At 36.1% G+C, this 19131-nt stretch overlaps 1 protein-coding gene across 4 annotated transcripts in view; it reads left to right on the plus strand.

Annotated features, from left to right (window-relative positions):
- The window catches only part of GPAT3 (glycerol-3-phosphate acyltransferase 3), a 98105-nt gene extending 91614 nt beyond the window's left edge, over positions 1–6491 (plus strand). For all 4 annotated transcript variants that reach the window (XM_056803204.1, XM_001371098.4, XM_056803205.1 and 1 more), the window contains 3 exons: positions 70–198; positions 758–837; positions 5362–6491. In XM_056803204.1, the coding sequence (XP_056659182.1) occupies positions 70–198; positions 758–837; positions 5362–5473 (321 nt within the window). In that variant the 3' untranslated portion in view covers positions 5474–6491. The remainder of the gene's footprint in view (positions 1–69; positions 199–757; positions 838–5361) is intronic.
- Positions 6492–19131: the final 12640 nt, after the last annotated feature.

Raw genomic sequence — 19131 nt, forward strand, 5'->3', positions numbered from 1 at the left:
AGAAGCTATATAAAAAGATTAGAATTTGCTCAGAAATTCACAAAGCTACATTTTTTCCTTCTCTTGCAGTATAACCCTCAGTTTGGTGATGCCTTTTGGAATAGTAGTAAGTACAACATGGTGAACTACTTGCTACGAATGATGACCAGCTGGGCCATAGTCTGTGATGTGTGGTACCTGCCCCCAATGACCAGAGAGGTAGGGTTTAGATAAGGTTTGATCTTTGCTACTCTGACCAGATTAACCCCGAGAAACCTGGAGGGACCTGTTTGCCAGCGCTGAACTGCTTAATGCCGTCTCAGCAGTTCAAACTCCATGTTTTAATTGATGAAACCAATAAAATAAAATCATGACATATTGAGCCATTGGATATATGACTAGTGATAACTGTTAGTTTCATTGACCTATGGACCTAGCTATTACTGAAAGTTGTACCTTGACTAAGACCATAAATGAAACTCAAGCTACTTTCTTATAGCTAGCTCTTTCTTCTACAGCTCTGCTGTGTATTTAAATGAGATAAAAGGTGAATGAATGCTTATATCGTGTGTGTGTGTGTGTGTGTGTGTGTGTGTGTGTGTGTGTGTGTCTCTGTGTCTCTGTCTCTCTCTGTGTCTCTGTGTGTGTGTCTGACCCAAATTATAAATTAGCTGTATAAATTGTAAAGTTGCCTTCTTTAAAAACAACTGTGTCATAATTCTAAATAAATCTTGTAAAATAATCCTTTTGAAAATTAATCATTGAACTTTCCTTACAGGAAGATGAAGATGCAGTACAGTTTGCAAACAGGGTTAAATCTGCTATTGCTGTGCAAGGAGGATTGACTGAACTTCCCTGGTAAGACTAAGTTGTCTAAGAACATTCTAAAATGTTTAAGTTTTCTTCTTTGAACCCTAAATTCTTGTACTAAGACTTTAATCTGAGGGAGAATAAATACTGAAGTCTCTTCTCACCTGTCCCCTATCTTCTCTCCTCTCCCCTCTCTTCTCCCTTACCTTCTGTCTTAGAATTGATACTAGGTATTGGTTCCAAGGCAGAGGAATGGTAAAGGGTTAAATGACTTGCCTAGGGTCACAGTTAGAAAGTATCTGGCCAGATTTGAACCCAAAACTTCTCCCTTCTCCAGACCTACTTCTCTATCCACTGAGTCACCCAGCCACTTCTTGAATGCTGAGTTCTTGAAGATTTTGCCAGTGGATCACTTTGTAGGTAAACCCCTATCAGATTCTGCAAGGTTTCAAGTAGAATCCTTCAACAGACTTTCTCTGTTCTCTGAGTAACCAGCCTAACTCCAGGCACATCATCAGAAGCCTAATTCTTTACTAGGGGATGAATTTTTTTTCCTTATAGCAACTCAAGAAGATGGGTTGGGTATGATCGGATCATTATTAGGGCATGAGGAAATCATAGTTCCTTGGGAGGATCGTGCCTTTAGTAAAGTTACTTTTAATGAAAGCAGTTGGTGGTTTTGATTAGAATCAGAATTTTAGGACCAATCTTTTTTGCCAGATTTCTAGAATCCTAAGATTTGAAACTGGAAAGGACCATCGAGATGACTTAGCTCAACCTCTTTATTTTACAGGTCAAGAAATAGGGGCTACCAGAGGTTAAAGAACTTGCACAGGGTTCCATAGATAATGAGGGTTAATCCCAGGACATGAAACCCAGGTTTTCTGGTTCTAAGTTCATTATTGTTTCTACCATAATTCACTGCCATCTTTGGAAGGACTGTATTTAAGGTTACACGTACTGGCAGTCCCCAACTTGATTTACTTGTCAATTTATCTACAAGTCATTGCTATTAAAATGGCTATCATGTATCACAACCACCCTGTGTTTTTATCAACCCCACTAGATATCCTGGGAATGATTGTAATATGGTGAATTTTAAAGAGCACTAGAGGCAAAAGGATTAAAATCCTAATTCTGCCATTGGATATCTTCCTGATTTCAAGAAAACTAATCTCTCTGAGTCTTGGTTTCCTCATCTGTTAAATATGCATAATAATACTTGTACAAACTATCCCTCAGAGCTATGTTTTGAAGAAGTAGCTTGACAAACCTATATAAGCATTAACTGTTGAGAATCTGTTCAGAAAATTGTTCAGGAAGGAAGAAAACTGAAAAATGGAAATTGTATAGGAAATTTGGCACTAAGGGAAAAATTTCTAGCCATATGTCTGGTTTATTTATGGATATCTTCAATTATGTTAATTGAATTGTGAAGGATTTTAAAAAATGCTACCTGAAATTCAACTTACACCTACAAGATACACCTACAAAGAGATACACCTACAAGATAGCTAATCAAGATGGAAAGACAAACACCCAAGAAAAATTCTAAAAATGCTCTATAAAGAATAACAAAAATGAAAATCAAAGAAAAACAACAATAAACTCTATTTAATCCAAGATTTTGCAAAAAGACTGTCAAAAGCAGACAAGAAGATTGCTACAGAAGCTCATTGTGGAATGAAACAATATCTACTTTCTACATTACATTACCTCTGACAAGGTTACTGGTTTTGGAGGAAGGTAAAGTAGATAATTTGGGACAGTAGCAGGAAGATAGTATAATAAGCCCAAGTAGAAGGATTAGATCATGGAACTAAGAGAAAAAAATAAGTACTAAGCAGTTGAAAGTTCAAGAAGAGGTTTCAGAGAGCCAAAAACAAAGCTTCTCTGATTTTAAAATCTGACTTTATGCTGGCTTTGACTCCAGACAAGTAACTTCTTCCTACTATTTGCATTGTCCAACTTGTCATGAACCAGATTTTAGGCTAGTTGTATTGAACTACATTTTGGATTTATTAAGTAGGATTTTGTGATCTGACCTGAATACTTAAGAACCATTTATGACATAATTTCTTTGGAAAAATATGTTCTAAGTTGCACACAAGCTAATTTATTGATGAACTTTTACACACACAGCCCTATGTTGGGCATTACTTATAATCCTTCCTGTAATTGAAGCTTAGAAATTGCTCTAAAGTAGCCTTTTGGCTAAAGTACAAGTTTTATTTATTTATTTTTTTTTGCCCATGGTATAACATCCTAAATATGTATTATATATTTATATGCATATAAATATATATTTTTAAGTGGATTTTTGTTAAGCATTGATATATCTTAGTGACTGCTTGATTAAATTTAAATATCTAAAGTATAAGGTTGCTTACTAGTTCTTCCTTCCTTGGTGTTTAAAGTCTAAAATATTAGATTAGGAAAAAGATAATATCTGTTGATAAACTCAGTCTCTCCTAGCTTTCGTGATTAATTGCTATTAAAATTATAAAGCTGAAATGGGATTGCAGAATCCTTATTGACCTAAGTAGGTAGATAGATAATAATAATTTATTTATGTTTACTTACTGTTTGCACTATGGAATTTACTGTGTGCCAGGCACGGTGCTAAGCACAAGTAGAGGCAAACTGAGGGGGGGGGGGGGAAAGAAATACATCAAGTTTACTAATGTAAACTACTAATTGTAATTAGATTACTTATGTTACTTCTTTGGCAAACTTCATATATTCCTTTTTTTCTTCAATTTGTTTTTATTCTGGACATAAATAACAAATAAAATAATCATTTCCTTATACAAATCAGAACAGAAAAAAGGAGCTTGTATTTGAAACCTTGACTAGTATGTAGAGCTCACTTTTCCTTTTCAGTATATAATAAATTCAACATACTCCTTTCAAAGCTGTTTTACTTGTCTATTTTCTTTTCTTTCTTCTGAATATTAAGAAAAAAAGTGACTTTTTCCTTCTCTTCTTTTTCTTATTATTTTGGTCATGCTATTAATAGCCCACTTCTCCCTTCTTGGACTCTGAACTACCTGGACCCTGGCCTAGCCATGACTCCTGGACTGGATCCATGCTTTGTCTTATTCTGCCTAACCTTAATTCTATATTACTTAAATCTACATATCTTCTGTTATGGTCTTTTTGGTCCACTTTTGACAGTGTTTTTGCATAATCTTGGACTAAATAGAGGAGTTTATAGTTTTTCTTTGGTTTTCTTTTCTGTTATTCCTTCTGGTGCATTTTTAGAGCTTTTCTTGGGTGTTTGTTTTCCTAACTTAATTTATTACATATATATGTGTGTGTATATATGTATATATATATATAATTGGAGAAATAAATCAAGATAGGCAGACAAATATGTATAGTCTTTGTGGCCAGGTAATGATTTTTTTCTCTATGACTCTGCTGGACTTGTGTTTACCTCTTGAGCTTTTCTCAATCCAAAGTACTTCAGTGTAGTTAGTATTTTCTTCTGTCTACTGATATCTCAATTTCTGGATTGATGCTTGGTGTTTGCGTCATACTCTTCCCCCTCTCATAGTCTTAGATAATTGTGAATAAGCCCTACTTGGTTCTAGATGCAGCAGCTAAGACTAGACCCAACCTCCTGTAGCAATTCCTGGGTTTTGACTCCACTTCTTGGTGCCTTAACTTTGATTTTTGCCCAAGGCCTTTCTCTGTTGCTCTTTTATTTTTAAAGATTTACAAAAGTGTTTGTGGAGTATCTGAGGTCTTCCAGGTCCCTTATATGGCCATGTTAGTTGAAAAGCCATATTTCTTAAAAAATTAAAAAGCCCAATGAAATAAACAATTTATTGTCAAACAAGTGGTACAGAGAACAAAGGGCATTTGTAGAATCATTAGTATCTACATGTTATTGATTTTTTCCCCCTCTTTTCTAAAACAAGTAGACTACTTATAACTCTCAGACTTGTGAGCAAACCTAATTGACTAGGACCCATAATATACCTTCTTCATATAAATAGCCATCAATGAAATATTTGTATTTTTCTATATTAATAAAATTAAGTGGCTTTTTACTTTTTGAGTGGCCCCTGATTTTTAGTCTGTTGGCCAGTGAAATACAAATGGCTTCTTTCTGTGGAGCTAGACCACATCTTCCTAGTTTGTGAATGACCTTAAGTATTTTGGGACATGCATATGTATCATTTCATCAGTGTGGAATTCTCTCTATGAATTCATATTAGCAACTTTTATGTAGCATAAAGTTGTTTTTTAGTTGTACCCAACTTTTGGTGACCCCATTTGGAGTTTTCTTGGCAAAGATACTGTATTGATTTGCCATTTCCTTCTTTAGCTCATTTTTAATAGCTGAGGAACTGAGGCTAACAGTTTTAAGTGACTTGCCCAGGGTCACATAACTGAGTGTCTGAGGCCAGATTTGAACTCAGAAGAGGGATCTTCTCGACTCTGGGCCTGGCACTCTATCCACTATGCCACCTACCTGCCTGTAACTTAAAGATACAGTACCCTAAATCCTTCTAAATTGATGCTTAGCCCTGTCTCTTATTTATTCCTGTTTTATGTTTTCAGGGACGGAGGTCTGAAGAGAGCCAAGGTCAAAGATACTTTGAAGGAAGAGCAGCAGAAGAACTATAGCAAGATGATAGTTGGAAATGGGTCTATAAATACAGAGTCTGAATGAGTACCAAAATGAAAGCAACCTCTCCTCTGTGCCAATGGCAGAACACAGAAATGGATTTTTTTCATTATAACCTCATTCCACTGAATTATATGGTAGTTTATTGGAATGAAATAGATTCCACCTTTTTAAAATGAAAAGGATTAAAATAGTACTCCTTTGAATAATTAATTTTGGACTGAAATGCTTATGTAGTAAATCTTGAAAAGGAAAGTAGGACACTTTCTAAGGTTTCTTGGAACTCTTTGTTTATAATAATTCCAGAAGGATAGCCAGAATTCTCTTTCTGATCTACTTTGCTTTTACCCCTTCCCTGCCATACCCAGAAAACAAAAACAAGAAACCAAATACTTGTTAGGTACAGTTTCTTTGGTATCCTGGCAAACTTGAATCCCTTTACCAAAAATTTGAACATAAAGTATTTGGGAATTTTCATAAGAGCTCTTCGACCATACAATGCTGTGAAAGTACATATTTTGGGTTAGAAGTAGAAATAGTATTCATTGACCTCCACTCACCAAATGTACACAACATAGAAAAGCGAATTGAATCTAAGAGTGCTTATTGAAAAAAAGCACCATACCAGTAATCTACTAGCATCTTTCATACCTATAACTGCCTCTTCCTATTGTTCTCAGCCCTTATTTTGTCTGCCACTGGCTTGATTTGTGGTTTGTTTAATAGACAAATAAACCTTCCTGTTAGGATCAGGGAAAGGAAGTCACAATGAATATCTTTAAAAGAAGCATAAATGTGGAAACATGTTGTCACTCGTAACAGTGAGGTAGGAATATTTTTCATGCCTCTACAGTTTGAAAAAATAAAATCACTTCAAAAAACTGAGCCTTAAAAAAGAGTAAAAGGGGGAATATTTCCCAACTCACACAGCATAAGCAATGTTTGTTAGCAATATGATGCAATTCTTAAACACAATGAAAAGTATTATCTATTGTTTTCTGATGTAAAGAATGTTAAACTATCTTATTGTAAACTCGACAAAAATAAATTCTATATTTCTAAATGTCTCTCTTTTTTACTTCTCTTCCTCTCCCTAATTTAGTATATATAGAATTCCTCTACTGCAATCAAAAAAATGCTTCTTTGGAGTTTAGACAAAACTTTGGAACATCCTTGGTAGAGAATTTCTGTGTGTATGTGGTGTTGAGAAAGGGTACATTTCTTCTTATCCTTTAAAAGCAGGGACATGCTGCAGACTATGCTTTTGGCCTCTTTGGGAATGTTGGGACTGGTTATTTGTAGGGGAACTTTTGAGAGTTCATCTCTTAACCACAAGGAGCCATAAGTACACTGCTCTTCTAAGGGCACATCCTTTTGTTTTCTTTTTTTCTTTTCAATTAAAAATTTTTTTTGTCATGCAAAACTCACTTCCATATTAGTCCTTGTTTTAGAAACACACTCATTCTCCAGCTTCTGACACCCAGCTCTCACTTGTGGCTCCCAGTAGCTGCTAGCATGCGGCAGCGGCCACACCCCGGGCAATGGCTTCGACAGGCTGGCTAAACCTTGTGAGGGTAGCCATCGGGTCATCGACCCCTGGTGAACCAGGGCTTTGCTCACCCAGCATGTGAAGACTGCTTCAGCAGAACAGATGGAAGAAACCAACAAGAAGGTTCAACGGCTGAGAGGGCGACGCAGCAAAGCACTGTGGAGTGCTCAGGGCGTGTTGGAGCACAAAGGACAACACGGCCATCCAATGCAGCTGAGGAAGTCTCCAGGTGTAACGACTTTTCATGCCAATGGACCCAGGCTTCCAACGCTGAGAGAGTGGGACTGTCTCTGTGCATCGACTTTTCCACTTAAATCTTCATGCACAGGTGTCTTTTTGCACAAAAACGCACAAAGACAATCGTCATCCTCAGTTACCGAGAGACTACTACTACATACATAAATAACCAAAACCCCCAAATAAAAACAAATACACTGATGTGAAAGATGACTCTTAACAGTTCTTTCTCTGGAGGTGGATAGCATCCCCATCATAAGTCTTTTCAGGTTTGTCCCAGATCAGTGCATTGCTGAGATTAGCTAAGTTTTCACAGATGATCATCATCCAGTACTGCTGTGTACAATGTTCTCCCAGTTCTGCTTATTTCGCTCTGCAGCAGTTCCTGCAGATCTTTCCAGCTTTTTCTGAAATCATTGTGCTTATCATTTCTTACAGCATAATAGTGTTCCATCACCAACATGTACCACAGTCTGTTCGGTCATTCCCAATTCTTTGCCACCACAAAAAGAGCAGCTATAAATATTCTTGACAAGTAGGCCCTTCCCCCCTTTTTATCACTTTGGGATACCGGCCTGGAAGTGCTATGGCTGCATCAAAGAGTCTGCACAATTTTATCGCCCTTTGGGCATAGTTCCAAATCGCCCTCCAGAATGTTTGGATCAGTTCACAACTCCACCAGCAATGCATTAGTGTCCCAATTTTGCCACAACCTTTGCAACATTTGCCACTTTACTGCTATCTTGGCCAATCTGATAGTGAAGCTGACAAGTCAATGCAAGTCTGCCTCCCTTAAATTTGAAGTCCTGCAGCCACTGGTGAGTTACAAAGCAGCAGGTATGGAGGATGTTTGGAGTTGTACCACATAATAGCATTTGGTCATCTTATGCCAATATTGTGATGTCATTGCTCTTTTTTCATTTTCTAGTAGTTGTTTTTTGTAACAGTTGCATATTTGATTTATTGATGTCTTCTGTTTCTATCTTTTGTTGATTACTTTTTGGATATATATATATATTTTTTTTTTTTCCACTAAAGACTACTTTGGCTTCATTCCAAAAGTTTCAATCTATTGTCTTTCTTAATAATAATAGCCACTTTTGGCCAGGGGACTGGGCACTCTGCCACTCACTGTCCTAAAGGGTCCCCTGTGGTCTAGTCTGACATAGGGTTGATCTAGTGGTTCAGTTGTATCTGACTCTTTGTGGCTCCCTTTGAGTTTTTCTTGCCAAAGACCTTGGAGTCATTTCTTTCTTCAACTCATTTTACAGATGTGGAACTAAGACGAACAAAGTTAAGTGACTTGCCCAGGGTCATATAGCTAGTGCCTTGAGTCTGGATTTCAATTAGATCTTTCTGACTCAAGACCTGTCTTGGTTCTGCCCCCCAAAAATATTAACAAGGTTCCTTCTAGGAAAATGTTCCCTATTCCAAGTAATAGCTATTAGCAATTTGACTGCTATTTATTTCTATCACCACAAAAGAAAGCTTAAAAGAATCCAAAGTACACATTAGCAAATACTTCAAACATTTTGTGGGATTGCCGAACACGTTACCTCTAACCTAGAAGCTTTGGTCGGATGTGTCCTTTAGAAAAGGGCTAGAGGGCTTCAACCCAACCCTCACTCCACTGAGAAAGTATAGATATCCCTCCACATCGAGACTTTCCCCATTGTGGAATGTATACTGCAGGTTATATAAGCAGAAGAAATGAAGAAGGAGTTTTTGGGGAGTTTTGTAGAAACCACAGAGAATATGAAAAGGCCAGCGGATGACACAGAAAAAGTTTAGAAACTCGAGAATATACTATATATAATATTATGATATATGATATTGTACAATTTCAACATATTCTATCTTTTAATACCATGAATATGCACAGTTTCTTTTACTGTAAATATCCCATAAAAGAAAAGGAAAATCAGATTTTTTCCTCTGGCATTAAGGGAGGGTTAAAATTTTTTAAATGCATTTTCCAGATCATGAGGTCCCAATTCCCCAACCCCAGCAATGTGAAAAAGGACACCTAAAATATAATCCATTTGTTGTGTAAGAGGGTGCTCTAAGGAATATCTCTGATCAGAAGGAGATATGGAAATCCTCACCACTGTAGAAGTTTTATGTTAGCCTAAAGAGGCAGAATGGCTCATTTATTCATCAATATTCAGCTTTCATCAGCAAATATTTATTTAGTGCACATCATTTCTCGTCATCCTCAGTTACCAAGAGACTACTACTACTAGATCATTTCAAAGCTCTCAAGAAAACCCAGGCAATAATGGGTGATTGAGGGAAAAAAAAAAGGTGAGTGAATGAAACAACCATTTTTGTGTCTAGGATTCCTTTGTCAGTTTGATGAAACCTCAAAAAAACTGAAAATGTTTTTAATTGAGAGGAATGGAAAATTTGAAGTTTAGTAAATTATGCTTTTCTCCGTCCTACTTCATAGACCCACTGAAATCTATTAGATATGAACCTTTGATCTAAAGGCAATCATCTCAAACTGAATTAGGATCTTTAGGGAATGTGGGGTTGATGTGACACCTGGTGGTGAACTATGGGAATTGATCCATTCCTGGCACCAATTTGTCATCAAGTTGTTTTCAAAAGTTTTTAGGTTGTTGGAAGTTTCAGCTACATTTTCCCATAGAAACAGCGTTATGATGATGGATAGACCTGCAGACTTATCCATGAAGCTTATTTAACTGATGAGACCCTTGAAGTATAATAAAAATAGCACCATGTTTCATGTTTCACCATCATTTGTAACCCTGTTTCTAATACTATTGATTTTTAAAATAATCCCCTTCATTTCCACTTTGTTCCTTCCCGAGGTTTCCAGCCTTTTATAGTAAATTTTAAAAGAGAAAAAAAGCCTTTCAGAAAAACTAACCAATATATCACCCAAATCTGGCAGTCTATACCATGTTTCCTACTCAGAGTCCTTGACTTTCATCAGGAGGGAGGAAGAGGAATCCATTTATTTTTACTCTTTTCTAGAGCCAAACTTAGTCATTATAATGGCACCATGAAAACACCACTTCTTTAGGAAAATATCTTAATGTCCAACTCGGCACATAAGGAATGTGGATGGATGGGCACTGAGAACTTGTTAGCTCACTGTAGAGTCAGTGTTCCATAGTGGTAAGAACACTGGATCTCGAGTCAGAGACCTGAGGTTTAGTGACTTTGACACTTACTTACCAACTATGTGACCTTGATGGAGTAATTTCTTCTCTGAATTTATTTCCTTGTGTGAACTTGGAAATTACTCCACCCTACTTAGAAGAAAAAGGAATTAAAGTAGGTAATAAGGAAACTAAACTATCACTTTTTGCAGATAATATGATGGTATACTTAGAAAATCCAACTAAAAAACTAGTTGAAATATTCAATAACTTTAGCAAAGTTGCAGAATACAAAATAAGCCCACATAAATCATTATCAGCATTTCTACATATTTCCACCTTAGCATCGAGTTAGAAAGAGGAACTCCTTTTAAAATCACTCTAGACAATATAAAATACCTAGGAACATATTTGCCCAGATAAATGCAGGAATTATATGAATACACAAACAAAACACTTTTACACAAAGAAAGTTAGATCTAAAAAATTGGAAAAACATTATAAATGACATTCCTACTTAAATTAATTTACTTCTTCAGTGCCATACCAATCAAACTACCAAAAAACTATTTTATAGAACTAGAAAAAAACAAAATTCATCTGGAAGAATAAAAGATCAAGAATATCAAAGGAATGAAAAAAATTGTGAAGGATGGTGACCTAACTACCATATTTTACACTGTACTATAAAGCAGTGATCTTCAAAACAATCTTACTGGCTAAGGAATAGAAGGGTAGATCTATGGAATAGATTAGAGGTAAATTATCCCAGGCATCTAGTATTTGATAAACACAAAGATTCTAGCTTTGGGGATAAGAACTCACTATTTGACAAAAACTGCTTGGAAAATGAGAAAACAGTATGGCAAAAATTAGGTTTCTATCAAGTATCTCAAATATCTCGTGCTCTATACCAAGATAAATTCAAAATGGATATTTGATTTAAACTTAGAGTGATAATATAAGTAAATTAGGGGAACATAGAAGTTTTCCTGTCAGATCTATGGAAAGGGGAAGAATTCATGACCAAACAAGAGATAGAACATTACAAGATGTAAGATGGATAGTTTTTATGATATTAAATTAAAAAGGTTTTGTACAAACAAAATCAATGCAGCCAAGATTAGAAGGGAAGCAACAAAATGGGGAAAATTTTTTATAAGGAATTTCTCTGATAAAGGTTTCATTTCTCAAATATATAAAGAACGAAGTCAAATTTATAAGAATCCAAGTCATTCTAATCTATCATCAAAGGATGTGAATAGATAGTTTTTAGATGAAGAAATCATAGCTATCAATAATTATTTGGGAGAATATTCTAAATCCCTCATTAAAGAAATGCAAACTCTGAAGCACTACCTCATCCCTATCAGATTGGTCAACATGACAATAAAGGAAAATGATAAATGTTGGAGGGGATGTAGCAAAATCAGGACACTAAATGCATTGCTAGTGGAATTGTGAACTGATCCAATCATTCTGGAATGCAATTTGGAATTCTGCCCAAAAAAACTATAAAAGAATGCACACCTTTTGATTCAGTAATACCACTACTAGGTCTATATCCCAAAGAGAAAAAAATTGGAAAGGAAAAATGTTTGATGAAAAATATTTGTAGTTTCTCTCTTTGTGGTGACAAAGAATTGAAAACTAAGGGGATGCCCCTCAATTGGGGAATGGCTAAACAAATTTGTGGTATATGACAGTGATGGAGTACTATTGTGCTATAATGAAGGATGAACAGAATGATTCCAGAAAGAGCTGTAAAGACTTACATGAACGGATGCAGAGTGAAATAAGCAGAACCAGGAAATCATTACACACAGTGATAGCAATATTGTAGAGCAATCAAATGCGATATGCTAACAACAATTCAATGATCCAGAACAATTCTGAGGGACTTATGACAAAGAATGCTATCCACCTCCAGAGAAAGAATTTTTAGAGTAAGAATGCACATGGGAGCTTATGATTTATCACTTATTTGGGTATATGTTTTAGGGTTTTGTTTTTATAAGATTATTCACTTATATAGATGGAAACATGTTTCGTGTGATAATACATGTATAACCCAGATTTGGGGGAATCCCTTCTGGACTTGTTCATGTTATGTGATTTTTGGCCATATCCTAAGAATTCTACCCAGCGTGGTAAAAGCCTCCCTTATTTTCTTCAGACATCACTTAGAGGTAAATAGATCACTCTTGCTGGCACCTTCTACTTCTCACCCATGCCACATAACTAGTTCATTTTTTCTTCCTATCATATAATTCCTTGAAAAAATATATTTTATTCCATTGTTCTTTGACATTTCTCATTTATTGTATGTTATAGCTTGTGTATACCCACCCTGTGCCAGCGGCATCTCTATTGTGAGTGTATCCCCCAGAATCTCTGGGTGATGGTCATTTCTAGTTCTTTAGGGACTATTGTACTTCAGGTCCCACTGCCACATAGAAACATCAGCAGAATGCTGGGATTATAAACCCAGGTCTTTGCTTTCATGGGAGACTTGGGATTATTAAAGGAGTTTTGAAATTTCCTAACGGCAAAACAACCTCTCTCCTACTTTACTCTATCAAAACACTATCATCCTATTAAACTCTAAGTGTGACAAATTGTCCAACTGTATGTTGTAATCTGGGCAATAGATGGTTTTGATTCATCCATTAAAATAAAACATTAAATTGATATTTCTTCAGCATCCTATGATCAGGATGCTAGATTAGATGATAAAAGAGTCTTTAGTGGGTATCATTTTTAAAACGAGGTTTTGCCTAAGGCCACATGGGTAGAAAGTGGAAGGTCTGGTACTCAAACTTGTCACACTTATTGGACACTGTGTTAAACTCTAAGGAACTGTGATCCATTCCTCAAAACATTTTCCCTTTAAAGAAGGGGGGAAATCAGATCTTTCCTCCTCTTCAATAGAAATTGTGTGCTGGAAACAGTTGTAATTTTAGCCTTAGGGGGAAAAACTGGAACATCATCTTTCTAATTTACATTGATTTTAACTATTATTTCGAAGGTCCAAAGACTTTCCATTTCCAGATAAAATATTTATTTTGGGTAGCTTCCTGTATTAATTCTGGTGGGGATATAAAAGGCTAAAGATTCCAGCAGGTGGTGCTGTTATACAAAGGATAACATCTGGTTTGAGGCTCTGGGCAAGAGATAGCTTGTTGTATTAGCATTAAGAAACCATGAAATGACAACCATGATCACCCTGAACTTCCATAGTGTAGACTTTACACTTCTTCAGCTTCAGCAATCAATGGGGAGGGGGAAGGGAGAAATGCTATTTTGGCAAAAACTTGAAAATAGATAATTATTTGCAGTGGGAAAGGAGAAAGAATGATAGAATAAATCTAGGATTCACCTCAAAGTATGTGTCTTGGTTTTTCTGGGACAGTCCCAGTTTCTGGAATTTTTTAAGAATGAGAAGATGTTTCCTGAGAAGTACCAGGACAAACCATGGTTAAAGGGATCCCAAAAGGTCAGGCAAATTGTGAAGTGCTTGAGGCTGCTATTGTAAACTGCATGTGTTAGATAAACATGATAATTTACATTTGTGTAGCACTTAAAGAGTCTGAAAAAAATCTTTACATGCATTATCTAATTAGATTTGAGAGCACTTCTGAGGAGGGCGAGTCAAGCACATGGATACATACCAGAGGTGAGTCTTCCCTGAACACCACATTCAATGCCCTCCTCAGTCTTTATAGCTAGCCTTTCAAAAGTCCATTCCAACTTTACATGAATAACCTCTGGGAGTTTGGAGCAAACCAAAGTGAAGGGTGCCTTCTCTTCCATGCTGAAATTGAGTTCTCTGTACTTGAGATGAGTCCTTTTATCAGAGCCTTGATAAATCCCAGTTACCTTTTATTACCTTTAAGTTGGAAGGTGGAAATCAATGAATAGAAATTTTTGATAAGCCAGCTTTTCAAGATCCCAAACAATTGCCAAGATAACATAAATGTGTGTTATTTTAGAAATGTATTTTTTCATGAAGAGATTAGAGATCTAGAACTGAAAGGGACCTCAAAGGCAATCTAATCCCTTTGATTTTTACAAATGAGGAAACTCAGATTCCAGGTCTAGTTAAGTAGCTTGTCCAAGGTTCAAGAGATGGGATTAAGACCTGGGAGAGTAAAAAAGGCATTTGGTGGATTAGAGGAGGAGAAATATCACTTTTTTTTCACTGAGCTTTTTTTCAATCAGCAACATATTTATATATTTTATCCCCAACCTTTCATTGAGAATGAAAGAAAAACAAAACCCTTGTTATAGACATGCAGTCAAGCAAAACAAGTTTGCACATTTCCTATGTTGAAAGTATACATAGCTCATTCCTCATTCTGTACTCTGAGTTTTTTACCTCTCAATCAGAAGTTGGGTAACATGTTCCATCATTAGTTCTGTGGAATTGTGGTTGGCAATAAAGAGCAGAGTTCCTAATTCTTTCAGAGTTGCTTGTCTTCACCATATTGTTTTTGAAAAAATTGTTTTTCTAGTTCTATTCACTCCACTCTTAGTGAATTCAAATGTCTTCCCCAATTTTCTCAGAAACCATTCTCTTCATCATTTCTTACAGCATAATAGTAATTTGTTCAGGCATTCCCCAATTTACAGCTTCATATTTCCATAATTTGATACATCAGAAAGAGCTATAAATGTTTTTGTACATATATGGGGTTTGTTTTGCCTAGGACTAATCTTTTCCTTAATCTACTCTCATTCTAATTCTTTCCTCTTCCATTTTTTCTTTCTTTCCTATTTCCCTATAGAATGACATGCAGTTTTGAACTTTCTGGGTATTTAGCCTCCTTTCCTTTTAGCTACTTCTGATGATAATGAGGTTCAAATGTCATCTACCTCACCTCCTCCTCATTTTATAGGTATTTTCCTGTATACTTATTAAATGAAATAATTTTGTCTGACCTTTTCTTCCACTTTTGTATTATATTATTTTTTCTCTTCCTCTCCATTTTTCTTTTACGATCATCAAGACATATCAGAGTCACTCTCAAGTCTTTTGTCTAATTAGATTCCCCTGATATCCTTTGATGATTATGATAGAGTTCGAAAGGGACACATATCATCTCCCCATATTTAATTTCAAGCTGTATATCCTTGGTTACTCTCTTATCATTGTTTATTAATGTATATCTTCTTATGTTTCTTTAAAAAAATTTTTTTTAAACCCTTAGCTTCCATCTTGGAATCAATATTGGCTCCAAGGCAGAAGACTGGTAAAAGGATTAGGCAATGGGGGTTAAGTGACTTGCCCAGAGTCACACAGCTAGGAAGTATCTGAGGCCAGATTTGAATCTAGGACCTCCTGTCTCCAGGCCTGGCTCTCAATTCACTGAGCCACCCTGCTGCCTGCCCTTTAAAGTTCTTTTAACTCCTTTGTTTGAACTTCAAAATGTCTGCTCTTTTCATTAAGAATGCTTGGAAGCCCTCTATTTCATTAAAATTTCATTACTCCCCTGTAGGATTATAATTTGTTTTGCATGGTAAATAATTCTTGGTTGTAAATCTATTTCTTTTGCTTTCTGGTATATGTTTTTTCAAGCTCTCCACTCTTGTACAGTGGTCACCGAAAAATCATGTATGATCCTGATCATGATTCCTCAGTACTTTTGAATTATATCCTTTTGGCTGCTTGAAGTTTTTTTCTTTTTTTTTAACTGAAAACTCTGGATTTTGGCTGTCATGTTCCTAGAAGGTTTCATTTTGAGTTTTGTTTTTTTTCCCCAGGAGCTCACTGGTGGATTCTGTCTATTTCCAGTTTACCTGCTAACTCTAAATGATCTGAGCAGTTTTCTTTTAAGATATCTTGAAAGTTGTAGGCTCTTGTTATGATCATTTTGTTCAGGTCATCCAAAGATTCCTAAACATTTTCTCCTTAATATGTTTTTCAATTAAGTTGTTTTAGCTTGAGACACTTTTTATTTTTCTTTCTTTTCTCTAGTCTTTGACTTTTTAAAAATATTTTTCATTGTTTAATGGAGTCATTAACTTCTATCTGATCCATTTTAATTTTCAGGGTACTTGTTGTTTGGGCAAGGCTTCATAAGAAAGCTTGACTCATACCAAGTTGTTTATTCCCCTTTTATTTTTTCCTTAATAATCCTTTTCTTTTCCAATTTTTTCTCAAACACTCAGTTCATTGACAAAAATATGTTTAGCTTCTTTTAAACTTTTACTTAATTTCTTCTGGGAATTCTAGTAATATTTGTCCAAGCTCTTTTGCTCAAGTGTTTTTATTTGAGGTTTTGCTTGTAGATGTTTCTTCTTATTTTCTTATTTTCTAAGTAGTTATTTTCTTCTTATGGGTTTATGTCTTAAATATCCCTCTCTTTATAATAACTTTTTTTTGATGGGATGCTTTTTTGGTTTGTTCTTTTTTTTTTTTAGCTTACTTCCTGATTTCTGACTTGACATTAGGGTTGACTTTATACACTTTTATAAGGAAGATCTGGGCTATTCCCATTTTTTTTTCTTCATTGAGGGTTGTGTTGTCCTAGGACCTCAGGGACAGCTCAGTCTGGGAAGCTGTAGGATTATAGTGCTCCAGAAGTGGTTTGAATCAGAGAAACATTGAGTTGCTGCCCCTCTGGTCTAAGCTTTGCAAGTTTTCAACCTAAGTTGGAGTCTGAGTAAGAATAGACTGCTTCTGTACTAAGCCCCTTTCAGCCAGCTGGGAAACTGCTGGTTCAGTGACAGAAATGCAGACTTTCCTTTAGACTAGGATTCTTGCCCTGCATATTCCTCTGTGGGCTTCAGACTGAGTTAGAAGCTAGAACTGATACTCCTTTCTGCTCCTCAGGTGAGACTCATACCACTGCTACATGCTTCTGAGCTGTCTCTTCTCTCAGTACTCTCAGGTCTAGGACCCAAGACCAGCATGGGGTGAAAGAGGGATGGGTGCAGGTCCTCTCATCAGATCACTCTGAATCTGTGACTTTTATTGGGCAAGAAAACTGTCAGTTTGATCCTGTTCCTGCTGTGGTGCCTCTATCTGAGTAGAGGTGCCATATGGATCTGGATCCCCTTTCCCCACTAATTCATAGCCTCTCTCTAGGCTCTGGAATGCTCCATGCTGGGTTCCATCCAGAGTGTCCAATCTGTCAGTCTCTTAATCCTAGCCTGGTCTGGGCTAGAAAAGTGACTCACTAACTTTTTCTTGGATTTCTCCAGTAAGATTTGGTCTCGTGTGTTCTCTAGATTTGTTTGGAAAAATTAGAGAGGAATTCCTCACTATACTATTTACTGATAGTTTGCCTTCTTGACTCCCCCTCTCCTAAAGGAATATCATTTCTGTAAAGAGAACCCCAAAGGGTCAATCCCATGTAGATATCATCTAACTGCTTCTTGCCAGCCATGAAGATGGATGTGAGGTAACAAAATGAGTCAGAATTCAATAGTGACCCTGAAAGACCATAAACCTCTTCTTCCCTGGTGGCTTTTAGGGAGGAATAAGGGCTGTGAGCTTCTGGGTTGAGACAGGAAGCTGATTGCTTTTATACACACACACACACACACACACACACACATGCACTCACCCATCATGTGTCCCTTATTCTCTGTTTCTGTTGTGTTTATTATTTCTTGATCATAAGTGAATTAATAATTAGAGAGGAAGTTTCTCAGGTTACTGATAAGACCAGGAAATCTATCCAAGTCTCTTTGGAAAGTCATAGGGAATCATGAAGCTATTCATTCCATCTGACCCAGTAATTTTACTATATCCTAAGAATATTATTGAATACTGGGAGAGAAACTGGGAATCCATTTTTTTAATTAAATTTTTTTCCCCAATGATCCTTCTTCCTTTTTACCTCCCTCCTGTCTCCATCCCCATTCCTCCAACCCATTGAGAAATTAAGAGTAATAACTTTTTTTACAGATAAATTCAAGATAAATAAATTCCTATATTGGCCAAGTCTATTTCTCTCTTTCAACTCCTTTTACCCACCACCAGATGTCTCATTCTCCATTTTGAGTCTATAATCTCTAGTATGTTTCATTACAAGTATTTTGGAATTGTGGTTTGTCATTGTGTCAATTAGAGTTCCCAAGTCTGTCAAAGTTGTTTGTCTTTACAAATCTTCCCAATTTTCTTGAAAGTCATTTCTCTTCATCATTCTTTACAGCAGAATAGTATCCTATCACCCTCTATTCCCTAGTTCAGTTTCCAATACTTTTTTATCGCTGCAAAAAGAATTGCTATAAATATGTTTGTATATATATAGATTCTTTCTCTCTTTGATCTTTTCAGCAGGTAAGGTATCAATGGGTTAGAATATACAAGGTTTAATAGTTTTCAGGGACATAGTGCCAAGTTGTTTTCCAGAATGGGTGGATTAGTTCACAGTTCCATCAGTAGTCCAGTAATTAGGATAGGGATCCATCCTATCTAATCATGTGGAAGTATGCTATATAGACAGAAAGTATTTTAGATCTGGCTGGGTTGTCATATCTTTTGGTATTTTCTCTCTCTCTCTCTCTCTCTCTCTCTGTCTCTCTCTCTCTCTCTCTCTTTCTCTCTCTTTCTCTTTCTCTTTCTCTTTCTCTCTCTCTCTCTCTCTCTCTCTCTCTCTCTCTCTCTCTCTCTCTCTCTCTCTCTCTCTCTCATTAAAAGGAATCCAGCACTAATCCTGGTTTTCTCCTTAAAAAAAAAAATTCAGCCCCCCCATTACATGTAAAATCAGTTTTTAAAAAATATATTTTTTATTTATTTAGAATATTTTTCCATAGTAACATGATTTATGTTCTTTCCC

Source organism: Monodelphis domestica, chromosome 6, assembly GCF_027887165.1.
Source record: "Monodelphis domestica isolate mMonDom1 chromosome 6, mMonDom1.pri, whole genome shotgun sequence".
Lineage (NCBI taxonomy): Eukaryota > Metazoa > Chordata > Mammalia > Didelphimorphia > Didelphidae > Monodelphis > Monodelphis domestica.